General features: G+C 40.5%; 1 protein-coding gene across 2 annotated transcripts in view; it reads left to right on the forward strand.

Annotated features, from left to right (window-relative positions):
• Positions 1 to 24,047, forward strand: part of EYA1 (EYA transcriptional coactivator and phosphatase 1) — an 82,741-nt gene that overhangs the window by 12,901 nt on the left and 45,793 nt on the right. The window contains exons 3-7 of one of the 2 annotated variants that reach the window (XM_010575890.1): positions 1,886 to 1,955; positions 2,333 to 2,478; positions 6,704 to 6,826; positions 13,325 to 13,407; positions 13,820 to 14,006. In XM_010575890.1, coding sequence (XP_010574192.1) covers positions 1,886 to 1,955; positions 2,333 to 2,478; positions 6,704 to 6,826; positions 13,325 to 13,407; positions 13,820 to 14,006 — 609 coding nt within the window. Of the gene's footprint in view, positions 1 to 1,885; positions 1,956 to 2,332; positions 2,479 to 6,703; positions 6,827 to 13,324; positions 13,408 to 13,819; positions 14,007 to 24,047 lie in introns of those variants that run through there. The other variant, XM_010575889.1, reaches the window with a different exon arrangement.

Genomic DNA, 24,047 nt, shown 5'->3' on the forward strand with positions numbered 1-24,047 from the left:
ATTTACTATTTTCTTATCCCATGTGGTGTAAACCTGTGCACAGCTGTTAAAAAGCCTTGTGCACTTTGCAGCTTATGCCTGTTTCTGTTCGTCTTACTCAGACAGTGTAAGTCAATAGGAGTCTTCCCCGAGTAAGGAGCATTACAGCATCAGGCTTATTAATCTCTGTTGGTGTCTTCAGTGGGAGTCTCACTAGGGAGTATTCTGGCCCAGAGTAATTACTCTTTTGTCTTCTGTAAGTAAACATACCTGCCTCTGTGATTAGTGTTGTAATTGAGGGGTAGGTCTTCCTCATTTATTGTAATTTATTATTATCAAGGTATTCATTCTTTGGTCAGGCTTTTTTTCTTCCTGGAAGCCAAACACATCTTAGCTTCTAACAGACAGGAGACAAACACTGTGAGAAAATCCTAAGATGTTTGCACAGTTTTGCATACCTATGGATTAACCATGGTATTTCTAGCACATTGTTTTTACGGTGCAAATCAAATAAAAAAGGATCTAGTACTATGTCGTGGGATTATATTTCCAGACTAGCAAAATTTGACGTCTCGGAACCAGTCAGGCTCCAAGTAGCCAGCCCTTTTCTGGTCTTGTCACAGCCTCCATTTTTTGCACATGCTGTTGAGTATGAAAGTACCAAACTTGAAAGGCAAAAAAAGGTTTCTAGAGTATTTTAAATCTCTGAAAGAAGAAAAGGTAGTGTGTTTGATAGTAGCTACGTACATCTGTGGTGATCTGACTAAAGGTCGGACCGTAACATTTGACATATCTGCAGCCTCACAGGCCACAGAAAAGAAAAACTATCAGGTGTGGAAGGCATGGAAAGGGATTCCCTGCTTCCCTCCACACTTCGCGAGCACTCCCGGAGTGTAAAGATGATGGATTTTCCCTGTAGTTGGCCAGGAAAGGGGTAGCTGGCGAAGGGTAATTATCCGTGCCTTGTTTATTTCCAAGTACTTAGCAATAGGGCCTGTTGTTTCTCCGGCTGTCTGATTTTACAGTAGTCTCATAACCTGCTGCTGACCCCTTCCTGGCAAAGGCTTCAAACCCCACCTTGGGACCTGGAGAAGAAATGGCACCCAAACGGTAACCAGAGAGGGAAGGGCTCCCGAAAATAACGCCCAGAGCGGAGCACGCCAGCACATCCGCCACGCTCTCGGCAGCGCCCAAAAATACCGAAAGAAATCAGGACGGGTTGGCGTAAAGCTCTGCGTCAGCAGCGGCTGGGCTGCCGGCGGCGAAGCTCACTGTTTAGCCTCCTGGGCTTAAGCGTTTCACTAAGAGCATTTGCACGAGGGACATCTTTATGCAATACTGACTGTTTTGAAGGTCTGAAAGCATTTTAGAAAGCAGATAAGGTGGGGGAAAAGAGGAGGAAGTGTAATATGGTAATACATCTTCTGTATTATGGAATTATTTTTTTTTTAAAAAAAAAAAGGCACGTGCTCTGAAGTTGGCCATATGTTTTCAATTGAGGCACGCATAAAGCTCCTTCATAAAATGTAGGTCTTAAAAATTCTAAAAGTTAATAAAAATGTTGCACTTGAGATATCAATAATCCTTTGAAAATATGAAGGGAAATGTTTCCATTAGGAAATAGGTTGTTTGCATTGAAAATGTTGTCTGTGTGCGAGCAAAGAATAAACTATGGCTCAGGAGTTGTACAAAGGGGCAATTTAGTATTTGAGATTTGTAATCAAGATTTAATGTTAAGCATTCTTGTATAGTTCCTGATAAAATATTATTTTCTATCTAAGGTATCAATGATATTTGAATTTAATTAAAATCTTGTTAATACCCTGAAATTCTATTAGGAAAAATAATATTTGTCTTTGGTGTGTGTATTTACACTTCTGTGTGCTTTCTTTTCTCCTTGGTGCAGCAATTGGAAGCAGTGGTTTCAGCCCAAGACAAACACACCAGTTCTCCCCGCCACAGATTTACCCTTCCAAGTATGATATCTTTTAAAAATAATAATAGTAGTAGTAATAATAACTGAAATAGACAGATTTTAACCTCATTTAAAATAATAATTGGGTCCATCTGTTAGGTCATAATTTAAACCACAGCAGCTTCTAGGGAAAAAAAAAATATTTTTTTTAAATGCTAAGAATGTATTTGAAAATATTTGGAAAGTTCTTATTTTACTTATTCTTTTATTATTGATTTCTTATTGTTGTTTTGTCTTTGTCTTACAGTTTCTGTTGTCTAGCACAGCCTATGATCATGTGTTAATGAAGTAGCAGGATTATAATAAGGCTAAAAATAAGTACACGCATGTCTGTCTAATGCAGTGTCTGTCCTATTTTCTGTCATTTGTAATCAATAGCAGACCATACCCACATATTCTTCCTACCCCCTCTTCACAAACGATGGCTGCGTATGGGCAGACACAGTTTACAGCGGGGATGCAACAAGCTACAGCTTATGCCACTTACCCCCAGCCCGGCCAACCCTATGGAATCCCTTCATATGGTAAGAAAGCACGTCTGTGTTGTTTTATTCCTGGGGCAAATGGTTTTTAGATCAAGATTACGTGACCCTTGCGTTAGTACTTAGTGGGACAGCTGTGCTCTCGAGCATTTCTTGTGGGAGCCTGGTAATTTCCCCATTGGAGTGAGTGATGCTTAATTTCTGTATTAAAGAGCTAAGAAGCTGCTCAAGAGGATGACTCTGTTTTGGGATCAAGTAGAGAGATTCATTAGGGTTTTATTGGTGATATTAAAAAACCAGCACTGAAATGGGAAAAGAGATCTAGGGACTTCCATTACACAGGCACAGCTCCTGGTGACTTGCCGAGGAGCTCTGTTCTCCAGCAACGCAGTAGGCTACGTCGGTACGTAACAGTCTGAATTTCAGCTCATCCAGATTACTGGAACCCAAATGAATCAAACGAAGCTGTGCTGATTTTCAGCAGGTGAAAAACTTATTCAAAAAGACCCCCACCAAAAAGTCTCACTTTCAATGTTTTAAAACTCCCTAGAGGTGAAAATTGAGGTAAATTGCCACTAAAGCTCTGTCTGCCTGATGAAGGAGATAGTACTAAGTAGCAAGTATTTCCAAAAAAATTTAATTTAAAAACAAGCTGCTGTGGGTGAGACCATTTTGCTGCCAGACTGTCTGCTGGCAGACCACATAGCAGTTCGGCAGCAAGGATGCATTATTAGAAAATAGGTCTTATATTCCTCTGGGGAAATATATTAAAAATATACAATCCACATGCTTTTAGCAGTATATTTTGTAAAGATACATTCAGGTAATGTAAATTTCATACCAAAAGGACAGAACTCACAGTACAAGCTGTGCCCCTTAAAATCATTACAACTTTTAAGTGCAAAACTGGTGAATCTTTCATTCTGAAATCTGCAAGTTGAAATCCACTGGCTCTCAAGTATATCCTACAACAGATTGTTGTCAACAGTAGGTACAAGAAATAGATTATTATTTCCCCTTACTTTAAAAAATGTGTTTCATTAGTGTATCACCAATAATTATGATCCAAGGAGGCATTCTTCCTGTGGCTATAGCCTTGATTACTTACTGCCAAAAATATGGTTATAAACATAAATTGGATGTTTCGGTTTCAGTTCCATTCCACATATTTTAAACTTACACAAACAAAATACTTTAAGGATATTTGAACTACATTTTCAAGACTACAGAGGTGGGGATTTTTCCCACCACCCCCACAAGCTCGTGTGGCTGACGAGAGCTCATCTGCTATTTCCAGCTGGATCAGGTGGTGTGATAACAGACGACCCCTTTCCCCACCACGCTTTTCTTGAACCATTTCTTCTGCGGACACCTCGTGTTCATACTTGGCTGGCTGCTGTGGCTTGGACAGCCCAAACAGTGACTTTTTTGTTTTTTGCTTGGTTCCTCTGGATGAAATCCTGACCTCACTGAAGTCAGCTATAAAACTCCCACTGCCTTCAGCAAGGCCTTGATTTCACTACTTGAGTTTAGCTGTCTCGCTGTCGTCGGAGCTATAATTGAGAGTTGCTTTACTTGGCAACTGCTTGCCGGGGGTTAACATGCCTGCCTGCTCTTTTGTTTTGTTTTGTTTTTTTGCCCACTCCATCCCCTGTGCCTACGACTTCGGATAATTTTGCCTAACGTTTTACATTGCAGAGCTGCTTTAGACCGCTGAAGCCCCCAGCTCCCCAGCCAAGTGGATTTTAATGCGTTTTGTTCTTTTCAGACAGTGCCTCGTCACTGGGGCTAAGGTGCTCCTCGCTGACGTATTTTGTAGGGGTAATACTGAAAAGCAAATACCTATTAAAAAGTTTTGGGACCTAACACCATATATATTTTTGCATGTTTAAGGCACATCATAGAATCCGTGCTCCCAGAATAAATTACCTGGGGAACGCTGGGACGCTTGTTTGCAACAGGCAAGAACCGAAGCCTTGTTTACAGCCAAAAATTCTCCTCTTTGGCCTGCAGCTTAGACCCCACGTACCATCTGCCTTGCCTTTCTCTCGTCCAGACAGAGCGCTTCCAGCAAGCTCTAAAGAGAGGAGACTTAGGACATACGTGAAAGCAAAAACTCTGACCTGGAGTGGGGGGCTTCTTTACTCTGGGACTTACTGGAAGAAAAAGCACTTGCGAATTCCCGTGTCAGCCTGCCTCAAGTTTTCTCTCTAGGGCAGAGTTTGGGGAGGTGCTGTCTCGAATGCACCTCCAGCCTCTTGGTTTTCCCAGTCCCCCACCTCAGCGTGGTGCAGCCGTGCAGGCAGGAAGGGGGGTGGAGGGGAATGCCACTGACAGCTGCCTCCCAGGGGCTCCTGGCTCTGCTTCATCTGCAAAGCCCCTGAGGAGGCTGGAGAATTTCCTGAAGCTCCCTCCTCCTGCCTGCTGTGGTACCAGCACCTAGCAAAAGCTTCGCTTGCCGACTTCTTGTCTTTCCAGATCCTGGCAGTCCCCTTATGTTTTCTCGCTGTCCCTTCCCGCTTCCTTGCATACATTAGACATGGGAGAAGGAGAAGGGAGCATCGAGGTTTGATGAGTGAAGGCTTTCTGGGTGAGAGCAGGTGGGAAGAGTAAATCCCAGGAGATGAAAGGCTCTTCATAGCATGGAGGTTTGCAAAAGGGCACCTCAGTGCCAAGTTGTCTTCACTCAAGTGGCATCCTCCTGCCACTGCCTTTGATCGTCTCCTCCCGCTTTGTCTGAGATGGAGAGTTGAAGCAGGCCGTTAAAGCTGGACTAGAAATTTAATGCTTGATTTAGTTAAACTTTCTCTGAGCCATATTTAATTGGTATTGCAGAAGTCCTTAAACAGACAACAAATAGAGATCGTTGATACCGAAACATCCCTAGCAGGAGTTTCCCCTTGGAAACGAGGTGTCAGATTTGTCATTGGGATTGTTTAATTGAAACGTGAAACAGAAGAAGCAAGTAAGCATCAGGGAAAAACAAGCAAACAGGGTTAGTCTGGCAGTTAGCGGGTCTGGCAGAAGGAATTAAAGGTAATTAATGACAGCAGTTGAAAAATAATGATTTAAATGGCAGAAGAAAACATGCTGCCATTTGTATATAGGGAGATACTGAAGTTTTGCAAACAGAGTAACTTCTCAGCACTCTCCTGCCTTCAAATGTTGTTGAATATTGTTTAAAAAAAAAAAAAATCCAACCAGGAAATGGACTTAGATTAACAGTCATTTTCAAAGGAATGTCACTAATTCACACTTAGTTAATTCAGTTCAAATAAGGGTGGTTTCTGAACAATGAGGTATCACTGAATGCCACAGTGAAACTTAAGAGTATTGTATTACTTTTCTACTGCTTTGGCTATAATTATTTTTAAATGGTAGTTCATGTTGGGACAACCTTATAATTAAAACTAAGAGACAGAGGCTGAATTGTGTGTCTTTCCTCAGTGTTTCACGTGCTGATATTTACTTGCTTGTTGTCTTACAAATTGGGGGAAGAATCACTGAAGCTGGGAGGCAAGTCATTCATTTAATTGGACTTTGGATTCTTTTATTACTAAATTTGGAAATGAGAGAGTAATGTGATGTGTAATGGATTTCCCTGTCAGTGTAGATTAATGACTCTCTGCTATGTTTTTCCCAGTTTGGGAGACTGCTTCAGCAATAGTTCCTGTCTATTAGGTGTTTATTTGTTAAAAGACTGCCTCCTATAGTGTTTAATTAGCTTTGAAAATCATCATTACATGTTAATGCTGCTAGTTCTCTTTATCCACTTCTAATTCCTTAGAAAGCCATTGTACTCAGAGCCATATAATTTTCACGCAGGAATATTATACAATGCAAATCTCAGTTATGTCATTAATGGGTGGATGGCAGGAGAGCTTGGCTATGCTATGCTTCATTAAAATCATATAAAGTTGCTAATCTACCTCTGTGAAATGTCATGAATATATGGAAAAGTTAGCCTCTGGCAGGAAAGGAAAAAAGGAATAATGCAACTTCCTGTTCATGTATAAATTTCTTTTGCAGTCGTTGGAAACACAGTTTTGAATTTAACCTCTCCCTGGTGAACTTCAGTTTTATGTGTGCTTTTAGACTGCCTTTACCCCGTTCATTTGTGCATGCTCTCGGTATTTGTTCTTTCATGCATGCAATAGTAGGTATATGTTAAAAATGCTGTTAGTTAAGTGATTTTATTTTCCATCCCTGTTTGAATACGAACAAATAGATTTGCTGTCACTAACTGATTTAGGTGCATTGTGGGCAGGCATCAAGACAGAAGGTGGATTGGCACAGTCACAGTCACCTGGACAGACAGGATTTCTAAGCTACGGTGCCAGCTTTAGCACGCCTCAACCTGGACAGGCTCCCTATAGCTACCAGATGCAAGGTCTGTATAAAGAGATATTACCATTAATTAGATCTAGTTAATGCTATGGGGTTTGGGTTTTTTTCCCCCTTATGTCTTTACATTCCAAGGATAAAAATGAATGTTTGCTCAAGCACTTACTTCTGATGTTCTTGCAGTTGGAGCTGAAATAATGATTGCCTTTGCTGAGAGCTGCAACGGGCCAGCTCTCAGCAGTTTGGAAGATCCCTCGCTTAGTGACTTCATTAATTTTTAAATAGTGAAGTGTTGTAGTGCTCTTACAGTAAAAATGCGTCTCAGAATAGCAATAGTTTAACAAATAGTGAATATGACAAAACGAGTCCTGGAAAACATGTCAGGATTATGAATTTAGGAAGTGCCAAATATAATTTGACACCTGAGTGTGTTTGGGGAGGGAGAAGAAGATAAAAATACCTTCTGCAGCTGTGGAGGTAGCTAAGTAATGATTGAAGTCCGTTTCTTTGAAGTCTATTTAAAAGCTATAAGTCTTTGTATGTGCGGGCTATTATTATCAATTATATTTTGTAGCCTTACTTGCCTGTTTAGTTTACTTAACATCTTTCCACCTTGTTCTCCCAATTCCTTTTTCCCCTTCTGTATCGGGAACTTGCTGGGTGTGCCTGGTTCTGGATTTTCACCACCTTAAGGGATATTTTAAAAAATCTTTGTTTACTGCAAACACCTAATTTTAGATGTCTGCTGCAGGACTTTTCCACCCCTAATTTGACAGTTGAAATCAGGTGTGTTGCAGATTTTAGAATTGTTGAAATCTGTGATCACTCACAGAATTGGACCACATTTTTTAGAAGTTTAGCACCTCTCTTTATTATTACCATGCTCCATTTAAACTGTGCGCCATCATGTAAACACTCTGTGAAATGTCTTGAGGCAGAAGTGCTTTCAGAGACCAAGTGAATGAGGTTTTGCTTTTGTTCCATGACTTTAAGGGTCTATTTATTGATCCAGTCCTTCGCTCAGACACATGAGAGATGTTTGGGGTTTTTTTTTTAAATCCCCTTTTGAACTATGTGTTGAGTAGCTCCGTAGGGCAGAAGCGACCATCTGACATCTGAAGTATTGCTTACTTGTAGTGTGCTCTGACAAGTAAGAGGAAGGTAGTATTAGTATGCAAGCTTTCATCTACGTGCTGAATTATGGTGATCTTCTACTCATTGGCATAAATATAACCATAACTAGGTTATTGGGTTTGCTTTCTGCAGATAGCCACACTAAAAAAGTCAAACACGCATACCCCCAAACTCCCCAAAACGCCCTACCTCTCTGTAGGAGAGAGGACAGAATGCTTGCCAGCAGCAGCTATGAGGAACTCCTGGATCAACATTCCAGCTTTTAAGGAACTGGTAATTCATGGACGCTAGGAAATAGTTATTGAAAAATCATGTCTGTGTTGTCTATAATTTCTATTGCAGTAGTGCCTTTGTGCCACAGTCATGTATCAGGATCCTGTTGTGCTAACTTATACAGCCAAATGAAAATATGGTCCCCACAGAAATTGGAGGCTAAAATAAAACACTCAGGCTAGGAAGGCCCAATATAACAATAAAGCTGGCACTGTTTAGGCATAATAAACAGTTGTCACCCCATATTGGTTATCTAAGCTCTAAAGGTGGGGGTTTTTGTAAGATACAGAGCTAAGGGATGTCAATAAAAAGGGATTTTAGGAAGGACAATGAAGTAGTTTTGCAGATGTCTATGGGAAACTCATTCGATGGAGGGAGGAAAGGGGGAGCAGCATGGGATAATGTGAGAGAGTGCTTGTTGGAAAATTTTAAGAGTAAGCAGTGAATTCTGGCATTAGTAGAGCAAAGCTAGGACTCAGTCAGTGGACTACATTGAGGTCTGTCATAAAGGGTATTGGTTTGTTTCCTGCTATGTGCAAAATGTGTATAAGATCAGAATTTTCAAGGTCATGAAAGGGTGGAGGTTGTCAAGAGATGGAACGGTAAGATCTTGGAAAGCATTTCAGCTGTACACATTGAAAGGCAAGGATCTAAAAATATGCTGCAAGAGAAATGTGTTAAAGATGACCCAGTTGTGAAGCTCTGATGAGAGGAGGGTCAGAGGCATTGATTTTCACCCAGGTCTGAGCCTGGGTTCTGCTCCAGCTGTGCCATGCTTGGGGTGAGAGCTGCCTACCTGTGGAAGGCAGCAGATTGCTGACAGTCTGGCTTGGGTGGAAGAGCCACAGGTCAGAGTCTGGGGGTCCAGGTGGTGTGTATGTCATCTCTGTTGTGCTCACGAACAGCGCGGTGTGTGGATGAGGGAAGGACTGGTATCCTACTTAGAGACCATGAGAATGGAAATAAGGAGAATTTTTTGAACAGAAATCTTGGTGGAGTTGTCAAAAGCTGAGTAGAAAAGAATCACATTGCTGAACAGGTCTTTCTTGCAGTTAAATGTTGACAGTATTTATCTATACTATACATGAGAATATGTCTTTTTAATATTTTCATCAGGCTGACTTTTGAATTTGAAACAACTTTAAATTGACATAATTCTTCCTTTTGATTGAACAGATGTTAAAAGTAAACAGGAACATTTGTTTCCCTTTCCTCATCTAATTTTAGGAGAACCTATTCATAGTTTCAGTTGTTATTTAAAGACAAAATTTATTCTTTTGACAGAAGATGGGGGTAGTGCTGCTGCTGTTTAGTTGTTTGTGCAGAAACCTCCAGAGAGGGAAATGAGTTTATTCTCTCTTTCCCCTCTAGCAGTATATGGGCAGGCTGCAGCTTCAGCCTCGTCGTAGTCTGCAATAGCCGTTCTTCATCTTCTGCGTACGGCTGCTGAGCTGCTAAATGGAGATAATGGATCCCACAACCTACTTCACAACCAAGCGTTACATGACAGCGTGCTTGGGGCCCTGCTGGCATTCTTGCCTGCAGTAAAGGGGATTTCCTAGCAGCCTTGCAGTTGCTGTGCTTGTGCTCCCTGATCGGGGTTACCTCGTGCTCGAAAGCTTTGGAGTTATTCTGGTTCCTCTCCCTGGGGCGAATGTCTCCCTGCAACGTAAAGGCGCTGCCTCGCGGTGCGTGTGCAGCCAATTAAACCCAGTGCTTTTCCTGACCCTGCTAAAATTACAGCGTGATTAGTCCCCGAACAATAGCGGAGGGAGAGACTGCCAACTTTTGAAAATGATGAGGAAAATTGCTGCCTGTGACTCCTTGCTAAGGTTATTCTGGTAATTGGATTTTTGTTTGTTACAAATTTATCATCCCTGGAACAGGGGGTGTGGAGGGGAGAGGGTGGGAAGAGGACCTAGGCGGTTCTGCTGCCCCATCTCCCCACTCCCCCCGCCCTTACTTTAATGAGTATGTTCCTAAAGCTGTTTTTCATATAAGTTGCTTCATAGATGCTGAAAGACCACATACATGACTAATGGCTGTGGGAATGGGCCGTTGTTCCTATATTGGCAGAGTTATAAGCATTGCTCAGAGAGGGTAAATGGAGCGGAGAAGGGCTGGGGGAAACACCAAGGAAAGAGCTCCATTTGCCACTGTCTTCCTGAGTATCCTTTGACTGTGATAAAAATGGGGCTTTTACCCTGCACGCGCGTGCCCTACCGCTGGAAGGGCACTAGACCTGTGATGAGCACCAGCATTGTTTTCGTTACCAAGACTGTGATGTTTGAGAACATACTAACCAATTGGTTTGGGAATTCATCCATAAAAAAGTAAACGTTAAGGTATTCAGTTATTATTATACAGTATAAAAATATTGTGCTGGATGGCTAAGCAGTTACTAGGACAACAAGGGGGAGTTTGCCAAGGATTTTTAAACACTGTAAGCAAACGGAAGAAACCTTGAGTTTAAATAGCCCATCTGGCCGTCTTAGGCTTTCCCAGGAGAGCTGCACTAAAATTCTGCCACATACATACGTTGTACCCTGATGATAGACATAGCCCATGGCAAGGAGACGGAGCTAGGAAAGCAAATGGACTTCTGTGGCAAATACACAGGGGAGGACCGCATCCTGCGCATCGCGGCGGCACGGGGGCGAGCCCCGCGCCTGGAGCCCGCGCCCTGGTCCCAGCAGGGACCGGCCGTCTTCCGACGCTGACTGGGATTCCCAGCTTTAATGTGGGTCCGCGCTCTTTGCAAAATAGACCTTTGACCTGCAATTTACAGCTTTTATCACATTTTAAACCTATGTAGCTGGCCAACTTGGGGCAGTAAATCTTGTGCGTTTTGCAGAGGTTCTTATTTTTGTGTTTGTTCAGCTAAAGGCAGGAGCAGCAGCTCTATGCCGTGCTGCGGCCGATTATTTAAAAAACAAATGGCAAAATTGGAGTATTTGAAAAACAACTTTAGGCCAGTAGCTCTGGGTGGCCCACAGAGCCGTTTCTGAGAAACCTGCTTCATGTTTGTTACGGTCTAAGAGACCCCTACCCCTCCTCCATAGGAGCCAGTGCTGACCATGAGATGAAAGAGAGAGATCTGCGTGTTAGTATGTGTGTGTCTTTGTCTGAGAGGGAGAGATGCTGGCTGGCATGTAATTACTTTTCTCATTTGCTCTTGCAAATTATTTGCCAAACTTTCTGTGGGAAGATAATGTATTCCTCAAAAAAAGTTTTTGGTTTGGGGTTTTTTTTCTTCCTATAACTATGAGAGGCCTTTTATATCTTTTTAGAATGGCTCAAACCACGCACCTATAAAACCTGTGTTTGAATGTATTACGGAATCACTCAGAAATAACTACAGAAATAAAAAGAGACACAGTGACTTACATTCTTCCAGCCAAAGCAGTCTTAGAAATAAAATAGCATTTCAAAGTTTTGCAATTTAAAATATTTTTCAGCTATATTTTGGCTCTGGGGTTCGTTATAATAAAAAATAACATCTGTTTTCCAATTTTAAATTAAGTTTAAAACAACATGTTTTTCTCATTAGTACTGTTTATCTGTACTATCTGCTAAACTTGGATGTCAACTCTTCTGCTGAAGTAATCTGATTTTAGTTCACAGGATTAGTAGCATCTATCAACAACCACAGAGCTTTTGCACTAAGAGCAAATACAAGAGAAATGTTTACAGTCATTATCACACGTTAAGTTTAAGCTTCATCTTTTGCTCCCACTGCTGTTGGACATACTTCATGTCTACTTTGAGGCTTAACTTGTGTGCGTTTTTAGTAACTTTTGCAATCAAAACATTTAAATATTTTTCTTTCTGACTTCTTACAGCTAGGATACCTATTGCTTTGTTGTTGTTGTTGTTGTTTAAAAAAGTAAATAGCTCACAAATGCCCTTTAGGGCTTGTACTAAGCATGCAGCCCTGCCTGCATTCCTTGCTGTTTGGATTTGCAAGAAATGTCGCTTTTCCCAATGGGTAACCGCTGCATAGGATTTGGTTGTTAATTGAGTTGTGTCAGGTACATCAGAGGATCGGTGCATCTGTACGGCTGGCTCCCTGTTCATTTACATCCCTCCTTGCCTCCTTCGTTCACCTGCAAGCTTTTGCTCCCAACGTCTTGGTGTATCTTTGCACTGAGGCAGGTTTCGGCAGTGAGGGAGGCTGTAAACAACCCCTGAGCTTTAATGCGAGCTCCTCGCTGGCTGGTGCTCTCCCGCTGGACGAGTTCAATAGGTTGCCTCATTACAGACTTTCTGGTGGCTTAAGTAGCTTCACCCTGTGCATCCATATGTCTCAGCTGGTGGCTGTGTCACTCCCGGGTTATAACCAGTGAAGGCAAAACAGCTGAAAGGGGGTTGCTGCCCTTTTAGTGGAACAGCTTCTCAGGTTAGGTATTAAGCAAGAGCCCCATCTGTCTATTTTTGGTGGCTCGTGAAAGGGGGAGGAGGGAGGTGAAGGCGGTAATTCAGTCTCTGGGCTAAATTCAATCTTGGGTCTCCCTTCTCAGAGATATACTTTTTTCCCTTGTGTCATGCCCGGTAGACTCTATCAAAAAAGAAGAAGGTTTGCAGCCCAAGGCTGTCTGTGATCGATTAGCGAATCCTAATGGCTTCGCAGTCGGGCTGAGCTGTTCGGAGCAGGGAGTTATGGCTTTTGCTGTTCCTGCGAGGGGCTGAGGCTCAGGATGGGGAGAGGACCCGGTTCTCAAAGACAGTAGGAGAAATGGAGCCAGTGGGCTTCAGTGAGGGGAGACGGCATCCCTCGGGACAAGGCTCGCAGTTGTTCAACAAAAACTGAAAGTAAAAAAACCCTCATTACTTCCACAGCGCTGGGTATTATTTGGAGGGGTGGGATAGCCTAATATTCTATCAGACCCGAGGTGGCTCCAAATTCCTGTCTAAATTTCAAGTTTTTCTTTTTATTGCAGTAATGAAATATAGGGTGTAGGAACGATGAATTATCACTTTCCATATATTAACATGTTATAGAGCTGATGACAACCGAATCGGTCAACATATGGGAAATATTACAAATATGCCATATCCTTATGATATAATCACATGATGGAAGTTATTTTCCAATACTGTGTTTTAGTAATTCACATAATTTTTCATTTCATTGCAGGCAGCAGTTTTACAACATCATCAGGAATATATGCAGGAAATAATTCACTCACAAATTCTACTGGATTTAATAGTTCACAGCAGGTAAATTTGTAAATATGAGTTGAGGAAACTTAGAATTCTCATCCACTGAAAAAATGTAGCCCTTAAATAGCTTTTTGAAAGAAATTAGCATCCTTTCAAGCTAAACTAACATTTATAAATGTTTTTCTTCAATTTGTCATCTTCCAATAGTAGAACTAATTGTCGGGGGGTTGATGTTCTTATTCACACATCTTCAGCAGTGTGTCTAATAAACTGTTTGTATGAGAAGACATACTAAATTATGTGTAATTTAGATTTCATTTTACTGCCCCGCAGTTTTAGGTCCTACGGCATCCAGTCCAGGAAGCATACGTGCTGAAAGTCTGACATGTGTTTGTAGTTATATTTTGGAATTTATACTAAAAAGTAGCAAAACTTTGATGGACTTTTCAGTTGCTTTTTTGTCTTGCAGGAATATCCCTCTTATCCCAGTTTTGGCCAGGGCCAATATGCACAGTATTATAATAGCTCACCATATCCTTCACATTACATGACAAACAGTAACACCAGCCCAACGACACCCTCCACAAATGCAACATACCAGCTTCAGGAACCACCATCTGGCATCACCAGTCAAGCGGTTACAGATCCTGCAGCAGGTAATTACATGGATTTTATGGTCCCTATGAGGCACGTTTTTGTAAGTTGAAAGGAGGTTGAATTGGATTTTTTTTTTTTTGGTGTAGTCGTTGGTTTTTGTTTTTTTTATTATTTCTTAATTCTGAGCCTGTGGCACATCTTGCACAGATTCTAATGGTAAATAGACTAAAGAAAAACCAGGATCAGTAAAAGTTTTAAAGCTTGTGTGAAATACAAGTTGTTTGTATTTATTTGTAAAATGATTCTGTTAAAAATTGCAGGATATGGGAAGGTCTTTACACTAAACCAGAACCTGATGCTTTTAAGCTCTGTCTTCATTAAGATAAACTCCTTTGATTTTTTCCTAAGTAAGACTGAAATGGAGAGGCCTTCAGACCATAGACCAACTGTCCACTTGAAAGAGAGCTTTTGTGTTTTTCACTTTCAGAGGACATAATAATGCTTGTAATGGGGAGTTAAAATTGCACAAGTGTTTCCATTTTAAGAAAAGATTTTCAGTGGCTTGTCCTTCTTCCCAGTCGTTTTACCTTTCTTGCTGGAATTTGGCAGTCCTGTACTAGTTGAGACATTTTTTGAACATTTATGCCAAACTGCTCCAACTGTTTTTGGAAATGAGGGGTGAAAAATACTTTTCCCATTATTAAAAAAAAAAAAATACATTTTTTAACAGTTCAAGCATGTCGGTAGTTAGTAGATGGCAGAAGTTTGCAGTGTGTCAGAGAGAAAGTCCACGGTTGCAGATGTGTTTCTCAGTAATGCGGTAAGAAACAGTTATGATTTGACAATGTTATCAGGAGGTTTTGTTTTGGAATTTTGTTGGGGGAGATTGTTTTTAGTTTTCTTGAAGTACTTGATAGGACTAATCTTGCATGTGCAATGTGAGCTTTAATATAATTTGCTATGACTCTCTTGCTTTTCTGCATGAGTGTCTACCTGAAGAAAATATATGCAGTGTTGTCTCTTTTGATACATTTGCTGAAAATAAAAAGGGGAGAAAATACAGCTGGTGTGTGTGTTTATATACATGAGATCCCATGTGTGCAATGTATTTGAGAAAGGAATCTTTCTAAATATATGAATGCATATTGGAGTCTGCGGCTTTTAGAATATATGGATGTGTATTGGAGTCTGCATAATTACTCTGCTTTTCACTTTGTTTTTAATTTTTTGGTTTTGTTTTCTTGTGGCTTTGCTTCCTTTTCTTTTTAAGTTGGAAGCAGTAAGTTCCTCTTACCCCAAAAAACAAATGTGATCAAGTTTTCGCTTTTTTCAAGATACTAAAATTGAATCATTGTATCATCCGGGTTTGGATCTTTTGCAAAATCTATGCATATATTTTTTTAAAGTGGTCGATACTTCCTAAAAGCAACAGTGAACACACATACGGAGAGAGGAGGTATACTTTTCCCGAGCTTAAACTTAGTGGCTTAAAGGCTGTCTTCCTATTTAAATACTTTTCGGTGCTCTCTAAGCCTGGACAGAACTTCGCTATCAGTTCCTTTTTAAGAAGTCTTTCTCCCTCAAATCTTCCACACTCTTGTTAAGAAAGTTGTGTCTAAAAATTTGAAAGAATTTGGTGGGCTTTCTCATGGGTGGGTCCTGCACCTAAGCCCTCTTCTAGTTTATGCTTTCAAGTATTGAAAGCTGTACATCCATGGGTGCCCTACCACTACTTGCTTGGCCATTCCTTGGGCACGTGCACACCTCCTCTGGCATTGCTGGGACTGCCATCTCTTTCCCTGAGCTATTTATGTTAGCGAAGAAGTTCCTTCAGATGGTTTGCAAACAACTCTTAATGTAGCTATGGGGTTATCTTGGGCTGGCTGCCTGTACCACAGGCTGAGGACACGTTTAGGAAAGCACCTTCTGTGGGCCACTCTCTATTAGGAGGAGCTAATGGAACCCATCTTTCTGTTCCCCTTCACCAACATGGTTGCAGTCAGCAGAAGCTATAGGGCTAGACCCAGATTTCACCATTTATCTTTACACATTTGTCTTTATGCATTTAAGTTAGGATCGAGCCCCTTAAGGCTCCTTCTGTATTGAGTGGAGAGAGATGAGTACCTCTATTTAGAATTCAGTTTAACTACAGTCTTAATCCTGAGGTGCCAAGGCCTCTCCACTGGTATGAGGGCAGTTTAAGGTGGCTGACATACCAGTGTTGGGTTCCTAGGTTAAAATTAGGTGAGAGCCTTTTGCTGCCTCACAAACCCTTCAACCCTGGTAGAAGGGAAGCAAGGACCAGTCAGCGAATCCAGTGCTGTGCCTGCCATTTCCCCTTGGGCAGTGTAAATTTTTTTACTTTCTTCTTGCTGAGGCTTATTGCAAAGCCTCAGTTGAGCTCATACACAGTATGGTCAGAAGACAAAGCAAGGTTGGGGTCAAAGAAAAGAAGGATCAGCACGGAGGAAGGGAATTCTGGTGGAGGGGGGCAAGTGAAAGGCATATTAGAGAGAAGGAAGTTCATAGCTGGGTCAAAAACACAGAACAAAGAAGCAAACTAACCAAATTTTAATTACAATTAGTTAAATTTCTGTAGGATGTTTTGCCACGTCTGGTCAAGTTAGGCTGCTAATTCTCTACCAGAACTGGAACACTGCATATGAGAGATGGTGGGGAGCAGTGCAGAGCCATCACATTAGGCTACTGTACCCCTTTAGTAGGATAGGCTCCAGCTGCTGAATTGCAGCTGTTCTTAGTGGATGTTGATATCCCTAGACACCTTCTATATTTAAAAAAAACATGTAATCTGTGCGGTTCTGAACTATGCCAGGACAAGCACAGAACAGCTTTCAGACTTTAGAGAGGCACCAGAATAATTTGACAGACATAGGTGGTTCCTATGAATTTGGGCCAGTAAGTGAAACAGAAGAGTCTGGTGAGAAGCATGTGAAAAGAGAGAAGGTAGTTATGTGCTCTTGTGACATTTTTAGTAGAGTTTTGCAGACTCAGAAAGCTCAGATAATTTCAGTTAAAATATATTTAATTCCTTGTCCAAATATAAAATAATCCTTTTATGGTTTCCCACAGTACCTCGTTAAATATGCAAGCTTTTGCCATACAATCCAGGACATCCAGGGATTCTTGCAGAAGAACCTGAGATTTTCCATGCTCAGTGTTTCTTCTTTCTCTTCCCTTTGTGGATCTGAAAAATTTCTCGTACCTCAGTCATGACAAAAACCTTTTGATTGCACAGATGTTGATAGTCCCTGTCTCCATAGATCAGACATACAAATTAATGTTATTTTCTTGTGATCAGAAGGCTGTATTTTTGCTAGTGATACAATCAGAAAATTATTAAACCAAACAATCTCAGTATGACACTTCAAATTTTTAATGTGTGCTTTGCTTCAGATTTCATTGGCAATTTTGTTTCAGTTCAGAAGTAAGAATTTTCAAAGTTTTTTTTCCACTAGTAGGATTCTAACTTTTGCTTTGCAGAAGAAAATGTTTTTCATCAGAAGAACAATAAAATATTAGGTTCCTTCTGGGATGAGCTTTCAGTCCATACAAGAGTAGATTATCCCAGGTATGAACAGTAAGTTGCTGATTTTTTGTGTGAGCTGTAATATGTAAGAGAAGTAATAATAATTAAAATGATTAAAAGTAATAGAAGTAGACTAGTGAGCAAAGATTCACTCTCCTTTCCAACACTCAAATTCATTGAAGTAGGGTCAAAGTGAACAAAAGGAAGTATTTCTTTATGTTGCATATAGGTAAGCTGTGCAGCTCCTTGCTGCAGGATGTTGTGGACGCAAAAAGTTTATGCCAGTTCAAGCATTGCTTAGACGAACTCAAAGGTTGGATTTACACAGACACCAATGGCAATTCAAGAAATTCTTGACACAAAAAATCACTGGAGACAGTGGATGAGTTAGCACTGTGTGTATGTTTGTCCTTTTTTATGGTCTCTCACCCAGTCACCTGCTGTTGGCCAGTGTTGAAATTTATCCTGGATGGATGGAGTTTTGCCCCAACCCATTATGCCTGCCCTGATGTTCTAAAATAATTAGAGGAACGTGTATTTCTAAGAGTTAATGTAGAAAATTACTACTTTTTCTAAAGCTTTAATAATTTTCTCTTGCAATATTTCAACTCCATCATCACAGCTGGTAACAGAAAATTCTTGATCTGTGCAAATTTTTGTTTATGAGATTGAGTTCACAAAGCTGAATATATTCTTCTATTTCATATGATGCTGGTTTTATAATTTATTAAACAGTGTTTCTCGCAAGAGAGACTTGCATTGTTCTTGAGAATTGATCTCTCAGTTTTCTTGGTTTCTGCAATAATTATGTTTAAAATATTACTGGAAGGTTTTTTTTCATATTACTCACATATTTCACAATGCAGATTAAAAACCCCACAAGGGCTGTGCTAGCCAACAAAAATTGTTCTCAGCCATGGGTCACCATTTTGCTTTTAAAGACTAAACTTCTTTTTCCTTGAACACTATATCACATTTAGTACTGCAAAAGGGAAAGCTACTTTTACAGTTTCTCCTTATCATATTTCATAACAATAAATTAGAGGCAGGAAAGTGAAACAGAGCAAAGAGACTATATAGGCAACTTTTCACTAATACCTATATGGAAACAAGTACTGCTGTATTCACAGTGCATTACTGGTGTTCTAACATTTGCTCTTTTTCTTAAGTATAATGAAGAGTAAATCTAGAGTATATATTTATATAGGAAGGGAACACAATCAAAATTCTGTGAAAACAGAAACAAGATTGGATGCAGTAACGAATGGCAAAGTATGGCACTGTTTTTGCTTTTCTGGTAATGGTTGTTCTCCTGTTTTTATGTTAACAATGTACAGCTTTTAACTCTTTTGTATTGCATTCAACAATATATAACCTGACTCACTGTCTCAAGATATGCTGAGGCTAAGAACTTGATGCACTTTTCAATAGATGTTTTTAATAGATAAATAGAATGTTTATCATTGATTTTAGTAGCATTAAAAGTAACAATAATTTCAAATTGTTTGAAACCATAAATAATAAGTAAGGAAGAAATGCCTACAATGGAGAGAGGTAGTACCTGTCCATTATGTGATTGCTTTGTTATTTTTTTCCTTCAACATTGAAAGTTAGAGAAAAAATTCTGAACCACTGCAGGGCTTGCTCATGTAGTTGTTGTCAATGTACACTGTAGTTAATGTACACTGTTATGTATAAGATAATACTGTTAATATGGTATTTTGTCATTATTTTGAATATACAAACCTAAATCAAAAAGTCACCCAAGCCTTGAAATAAATATGTGGTTTTGCCAATATTTCTAACAGCCTTGTTTAACAGACTGTTGAGGGTTTATGTCAAATTTATAACAGTATGACCATAGTCCTCAATAGACAAACATTAGATTTGTTTTTCAAGTGGAGAACATTTTGATGTTTTGTCAAAACAGTACTAAAGATGTCGTCCTATAATCCTGTCAGCAGGCATTATTATATTTCTTGCAATACTTATTTAGTACTTTTACTTACTTACTACTAATGTAGTAGCCATATTTTTTACAGAGAAGCAAAAAAAAAAAAATCCTGAAATACCTATGTGATTCTGCTGTATTGTTTAATCCTGGTCCAGTCTTATGTAAGCAGTAAAGGAAGAAGTTTGTATTGTGCTTGTGAAATTTTTTGTTTAGCTTTATTTATGCAAAAGTAAGAAAATCATAGCATAAGACTGACGTATTCAAACTACCTGTATCTTATATTTTTATTGTGGTATAGAGGTGCTGAAATAACACTGGCCTGAGGATTTAAGGTGCTTATTCAAAATTAAGTATAAGATTTGGGGGGGAACCATTAATCTGGACACAATCTAAATGGAAAATATTTGTACAGACCTATTTGCAGAGGCATTTGACTATACTAGGTATCCTAGACCCATCTTGTCAATGTGATTTACATCATGACACAAGATATGATTACTTTGATAATGTGCGTTTACTCTTTTTTGCATACCCTTTCAGTGTAGTAGGGAAAAAGTCTGATGAAATTTGCAATCCTTTTGTCAGCAGCAAGAGCTCTACCCACACACTTGTCAGTCAGATTTACCTAGAGATAGACTTGATTTGGGGATTTCAGGGACAGCTAGTTATCCCCAAATTTGTCATTCGATACTATTGCTGTATAGTACATTGAAATCAACAGTAAAAAAATACAGCAATTATTTTGGGGGGATTTCCATTACAAACAGAAAGGAATTACAGAATATGGTGTTGCAAATGGTGTCTCTGTGGCTATATTGTCTATTCATAAGTAATCAAAGTATTCTTATATATGAGATGATGGAAAATTGTCCTGTGTGACAAAACCATCAAAAGCACCCACGATGATGTATAACAGGGAAGTATATGCTTATGACATTTTATGTCAAGTTGGAATAATATGGTGCCTTGAAGCATAGGGGAAGGTATGCTACAATATGGTTCATGTATTTTAGGCAAACCAGAATGCAAATATATTTTATTCCTCACAGTTATGTGTAGTTTTTGTCTGGCTTGGTGTCACCATACAGTACAGGGGTGACTACCGGGGGTCAGGAGCAGGGGGTACTGGTCACACCTGGAAAAGGAGGTATACATTTACAGAATCTGGGTTTAAAATGTTTTTTCTGACTGACTAGAGAAGTCAAGATTGGGTCTATTACACTTGGTCAAGGTTTGGAAGAGGGAACTCTGAGTGTGTGAAGCAGAAACAAGCCATAACATTTGGTGTCAGACAGTCTGGGGCAGAGTGCAGAGATGTGCCGTAGCAGAGACATCTGAAATTATGTGTCTGTTAATGGATGCAGAAGAATAACTGTTGCTTCACTATTAATATAGTTTTGTGAAGGCATATGCAACACACAGAATTGGCTGTTGTGGTCCAGACCAATAGATCGACCGGGCTGGTACCCTGCCTGCGGCAGTGGCCATCAGCAGACACCCCGGGAGCAGCGAGGACAGGCTAAGCTTGTATAAGACTTGCCCTAAGCGCTTTTCCAGCTTCCAGATATTTTCATCTCAGGGGATTTCCAAAGCTGATGTTGTTTGTATGTTTAGGGTGTGCCTGCATTAGGATTTTAATTTGGAGCAGGAGTCGGTTTTGAAGCAAAGAGCTTTGGCTCAGGAGAGCGGTCCTAGAGCACCCGGCTGGAGTCCTTCCAGACAAAACTAACCTGGAGGGTGTCCTCCAGACAGTACCAAATTCCTCCAGCCCCTATTGAGGATGCTCAGGACATTAGATCAGGCTGGACGTACGCTGAAAGGACCTCCCAGAAACAGGCAGTGAAGCCTGGGGTCATTGACACCACTTGTTTGGTCCCACAGACCCAACCCGCTGATGCAGCACGGCTGTAGCACCCCTGAATGCTTCTCTTTCAGGAGTGTCTTCAGGCTCCCCTTGAACCCTTGTAGTCTTTTGGGAGCCTGGAATTTTTTGACAAAAGGTGGCACAAATCTCCTAGCTTTTATCTGAACTCCTTCTTGTGTTTAACCTGGCTGCTGCCAGCTTGTGACCTTGCTTTAGTATTGGGACAGGCAGTGGAGAGCTGATCCTCATCCCATTTTCTGCTCATGATTTTGTGAAGGGCTGGGTTTTCTCCTGCACTTCCCAGTGTGTGTGATGCTCAAGAACAGGATAAAATTAAATTCAATGCTTTAGAAACATAACTATTTCCCTTGGCTAATATTGAAGTATGTCTGTTACTATGAAGTCAGCTGAGGTTGAACAAATTAACCCCCTCGTATCAATGAATGTAGAATGACGGGTATAAAAATAATGTATTTTGTGGCTATATAGCTTGACTTCAGCAAGGCTTTTGCTGCCCTGACAGTTAAATCTTTTCACTGAACAATCTTATAAGGAAACTAGGCTAAAGCAGTCTAGCAGAAACTACAGCAGAATGCTATAAAGCTGTGTAGGAAACCGTGTCCAGAGAGAAGTCAGTGAGAGCTCACTGTTAAAATAGAAGGATGGCTACAGCAGCATTCCTCAGTGTCTGCCTTGGGCCCAGCATTTTCATTAATCATTTAGATGACGGAACAGAATGTGTTTGCCTATTAAATATGTAGATGACACCATGCTGAGAGGGGCTGCGAGTTCTTTGGAGACAGGATGAGAACTCAAAAAATGGCGATGTGATCTGAATAGGAGCAGGTGTGAGGTATACATTTAGGCAGGAATGATGAACTGCACAAATGTGGGATGGGGAATGTTGGCAGCTCCTTCCAGGCTCTACCTTTCCCTGCGGACCACTCTCAGTACTCCAGATATTAGTGGCACACCAAGTACCCTCAGCCGCTGTTGTTTTTCTTGCTCCAGAATTTGTCAGGGCTTGGGCTTGTCGAGGCTCAGGGCTCAGCTGGATACTGGATTCTTTAATTGGGTTTCCTTATGAGGACCCGAGAGTGACCATTGGACAGGGAGCTGGTAACCCAGCCGTGCACATGGAGGCTGCCCTGTCGAACAGCCTTAATCCAAAGAGTACATGCTGTGGTTTCCCTTTACATATGTGGAATAAGTTTCTTGCACACGATGTCACGTTTTCCCCCATTGGTTACTGCCATCTGTCACACTGTTCCTAACAGACTGGTCTCCTGAGTAGGCTCAGAAGCTCCAGGTATTAGCAATGTTGTGTGTTCGCTTCATGTCCAATATTTGGCCAGGTCTTTGAGCAATGACCAGTTGGGTGTCGCTTCCTCCTCGGAAGATGATCTAGGGATCCTGAAACTAACATTTATTGAAAATAATGCAGAAAATGCAGTGTCTCCTGCCAAGTGGTGCCAAGGGGAGGGTAGCCTGTGGGACATGGGAAGTAAAGTTTTGCTTGACTTTGCTTTGGATCACTGTGTCCAGTTTGGAGAAACTATACAGCGCGATAATCAGAACCTAGAAAAGAGGATCATCAGGGAAGGCTTGACTTAACAGCAAAGGAGATCTGAGAACAGTCTTCAAATTGCATGCAAATACAGTGAAGGGAATAATTTTTTTCCCTGCTTTCACAGATTGAACTTATATTGCTGTAATGAATGCTGCAGTTGTATGTTCCATTTTTAATGGCATGGCTGTTAAAGTAGCAGAGTAGATTTCCTGGAGAGATCTGTAAAAGCAAGACAAGCAAAATCTTTCTTGGGAATGATACAGGTACAGTGATCCCAAGAAGGGTGGGCTAAGGTGTGCCCAGCCAACCTTGGGGTCCTGAGGTAGGGTTGGGAGTCTTTCTGTCAGGTGAAGGTCTGGCCCATCCAGACAGATGACTTAATGGTATAGGTCGAGTAAAGGTATAGGTCGAGTCTCTTTTGAAGATTCTTTGTTTTACCTTGAGTTACATCTTACCTTGTTATTCTGCTTTGTTTAATGTAGCCTAAAATACTTAGGTAAAAGTATAATGTGAAATACATAATATATACTAATTTCCATTAAGTGTAGATTTGAAGGCTGAACATGAGAATTTCAAGACCTTTTCCTTTCATTCAGCGCAAGCAACCATTATTATTTTGAGTAATTGTGAATATGTAGTGTTACACAGATGTCCAGGGTCTCCTCCTTAATCTAACCTTTGACCTCAACAGGATGTTTTTTCAGGAGAAAGAATCACTTGTATGAGAAGTATACCTGTCTGTTCAAACTGGAATGCCATGGTCTAGGCTGATTAAAAAGAAAATTAATATTGATACAAATATCCACTTCTACTGAACTCTAAAGAGCAGTTAATGTTAACTGAGAAGAGAAATTGATAAATATATTGTATGCTGGAAATTCTATCTGCCTTTACAAAAATAGGGGGCTTTAGGAAAAAAAAATTGATGATAACGGTCAAAATAAGTCTTTTGTCCGTGAACTTAAGACTGTGAAAGGAAGTCTCAAAAAGAGAATTAAAAATGTGTTGTGGCATTTCTGAGGAGTATGGTACTTCTAGTTAAATGAATTAGGAAGGATAATTTATGCTGGGTGTCTGCTTTGTTAATGTTCAAGCACTTCACTGTTACTGAGTCTATGGATGTTGAGAAGAGCAAAACATCTTCCAACTAGCACGTTTTCAGGAG

The sequence above is a fragment of the Haliaeetus leucocephalus genome, unplaced genomic scaffold (assembly GCF_000737465.1).
Source record: "Haliaeetus leucocephalus isolate CR32 unplaced genomic scaffold, Haliaeetus_leucocephalus-4.0 Scaffold506, whole genome shotgun sequence".
Lineage (NCBI taxonomy): Eukaryota > Metazoa > Chordata > Aves > Accipitriformes > Accipitridae > Haliaeetus > Haliaeetus leucocephalus.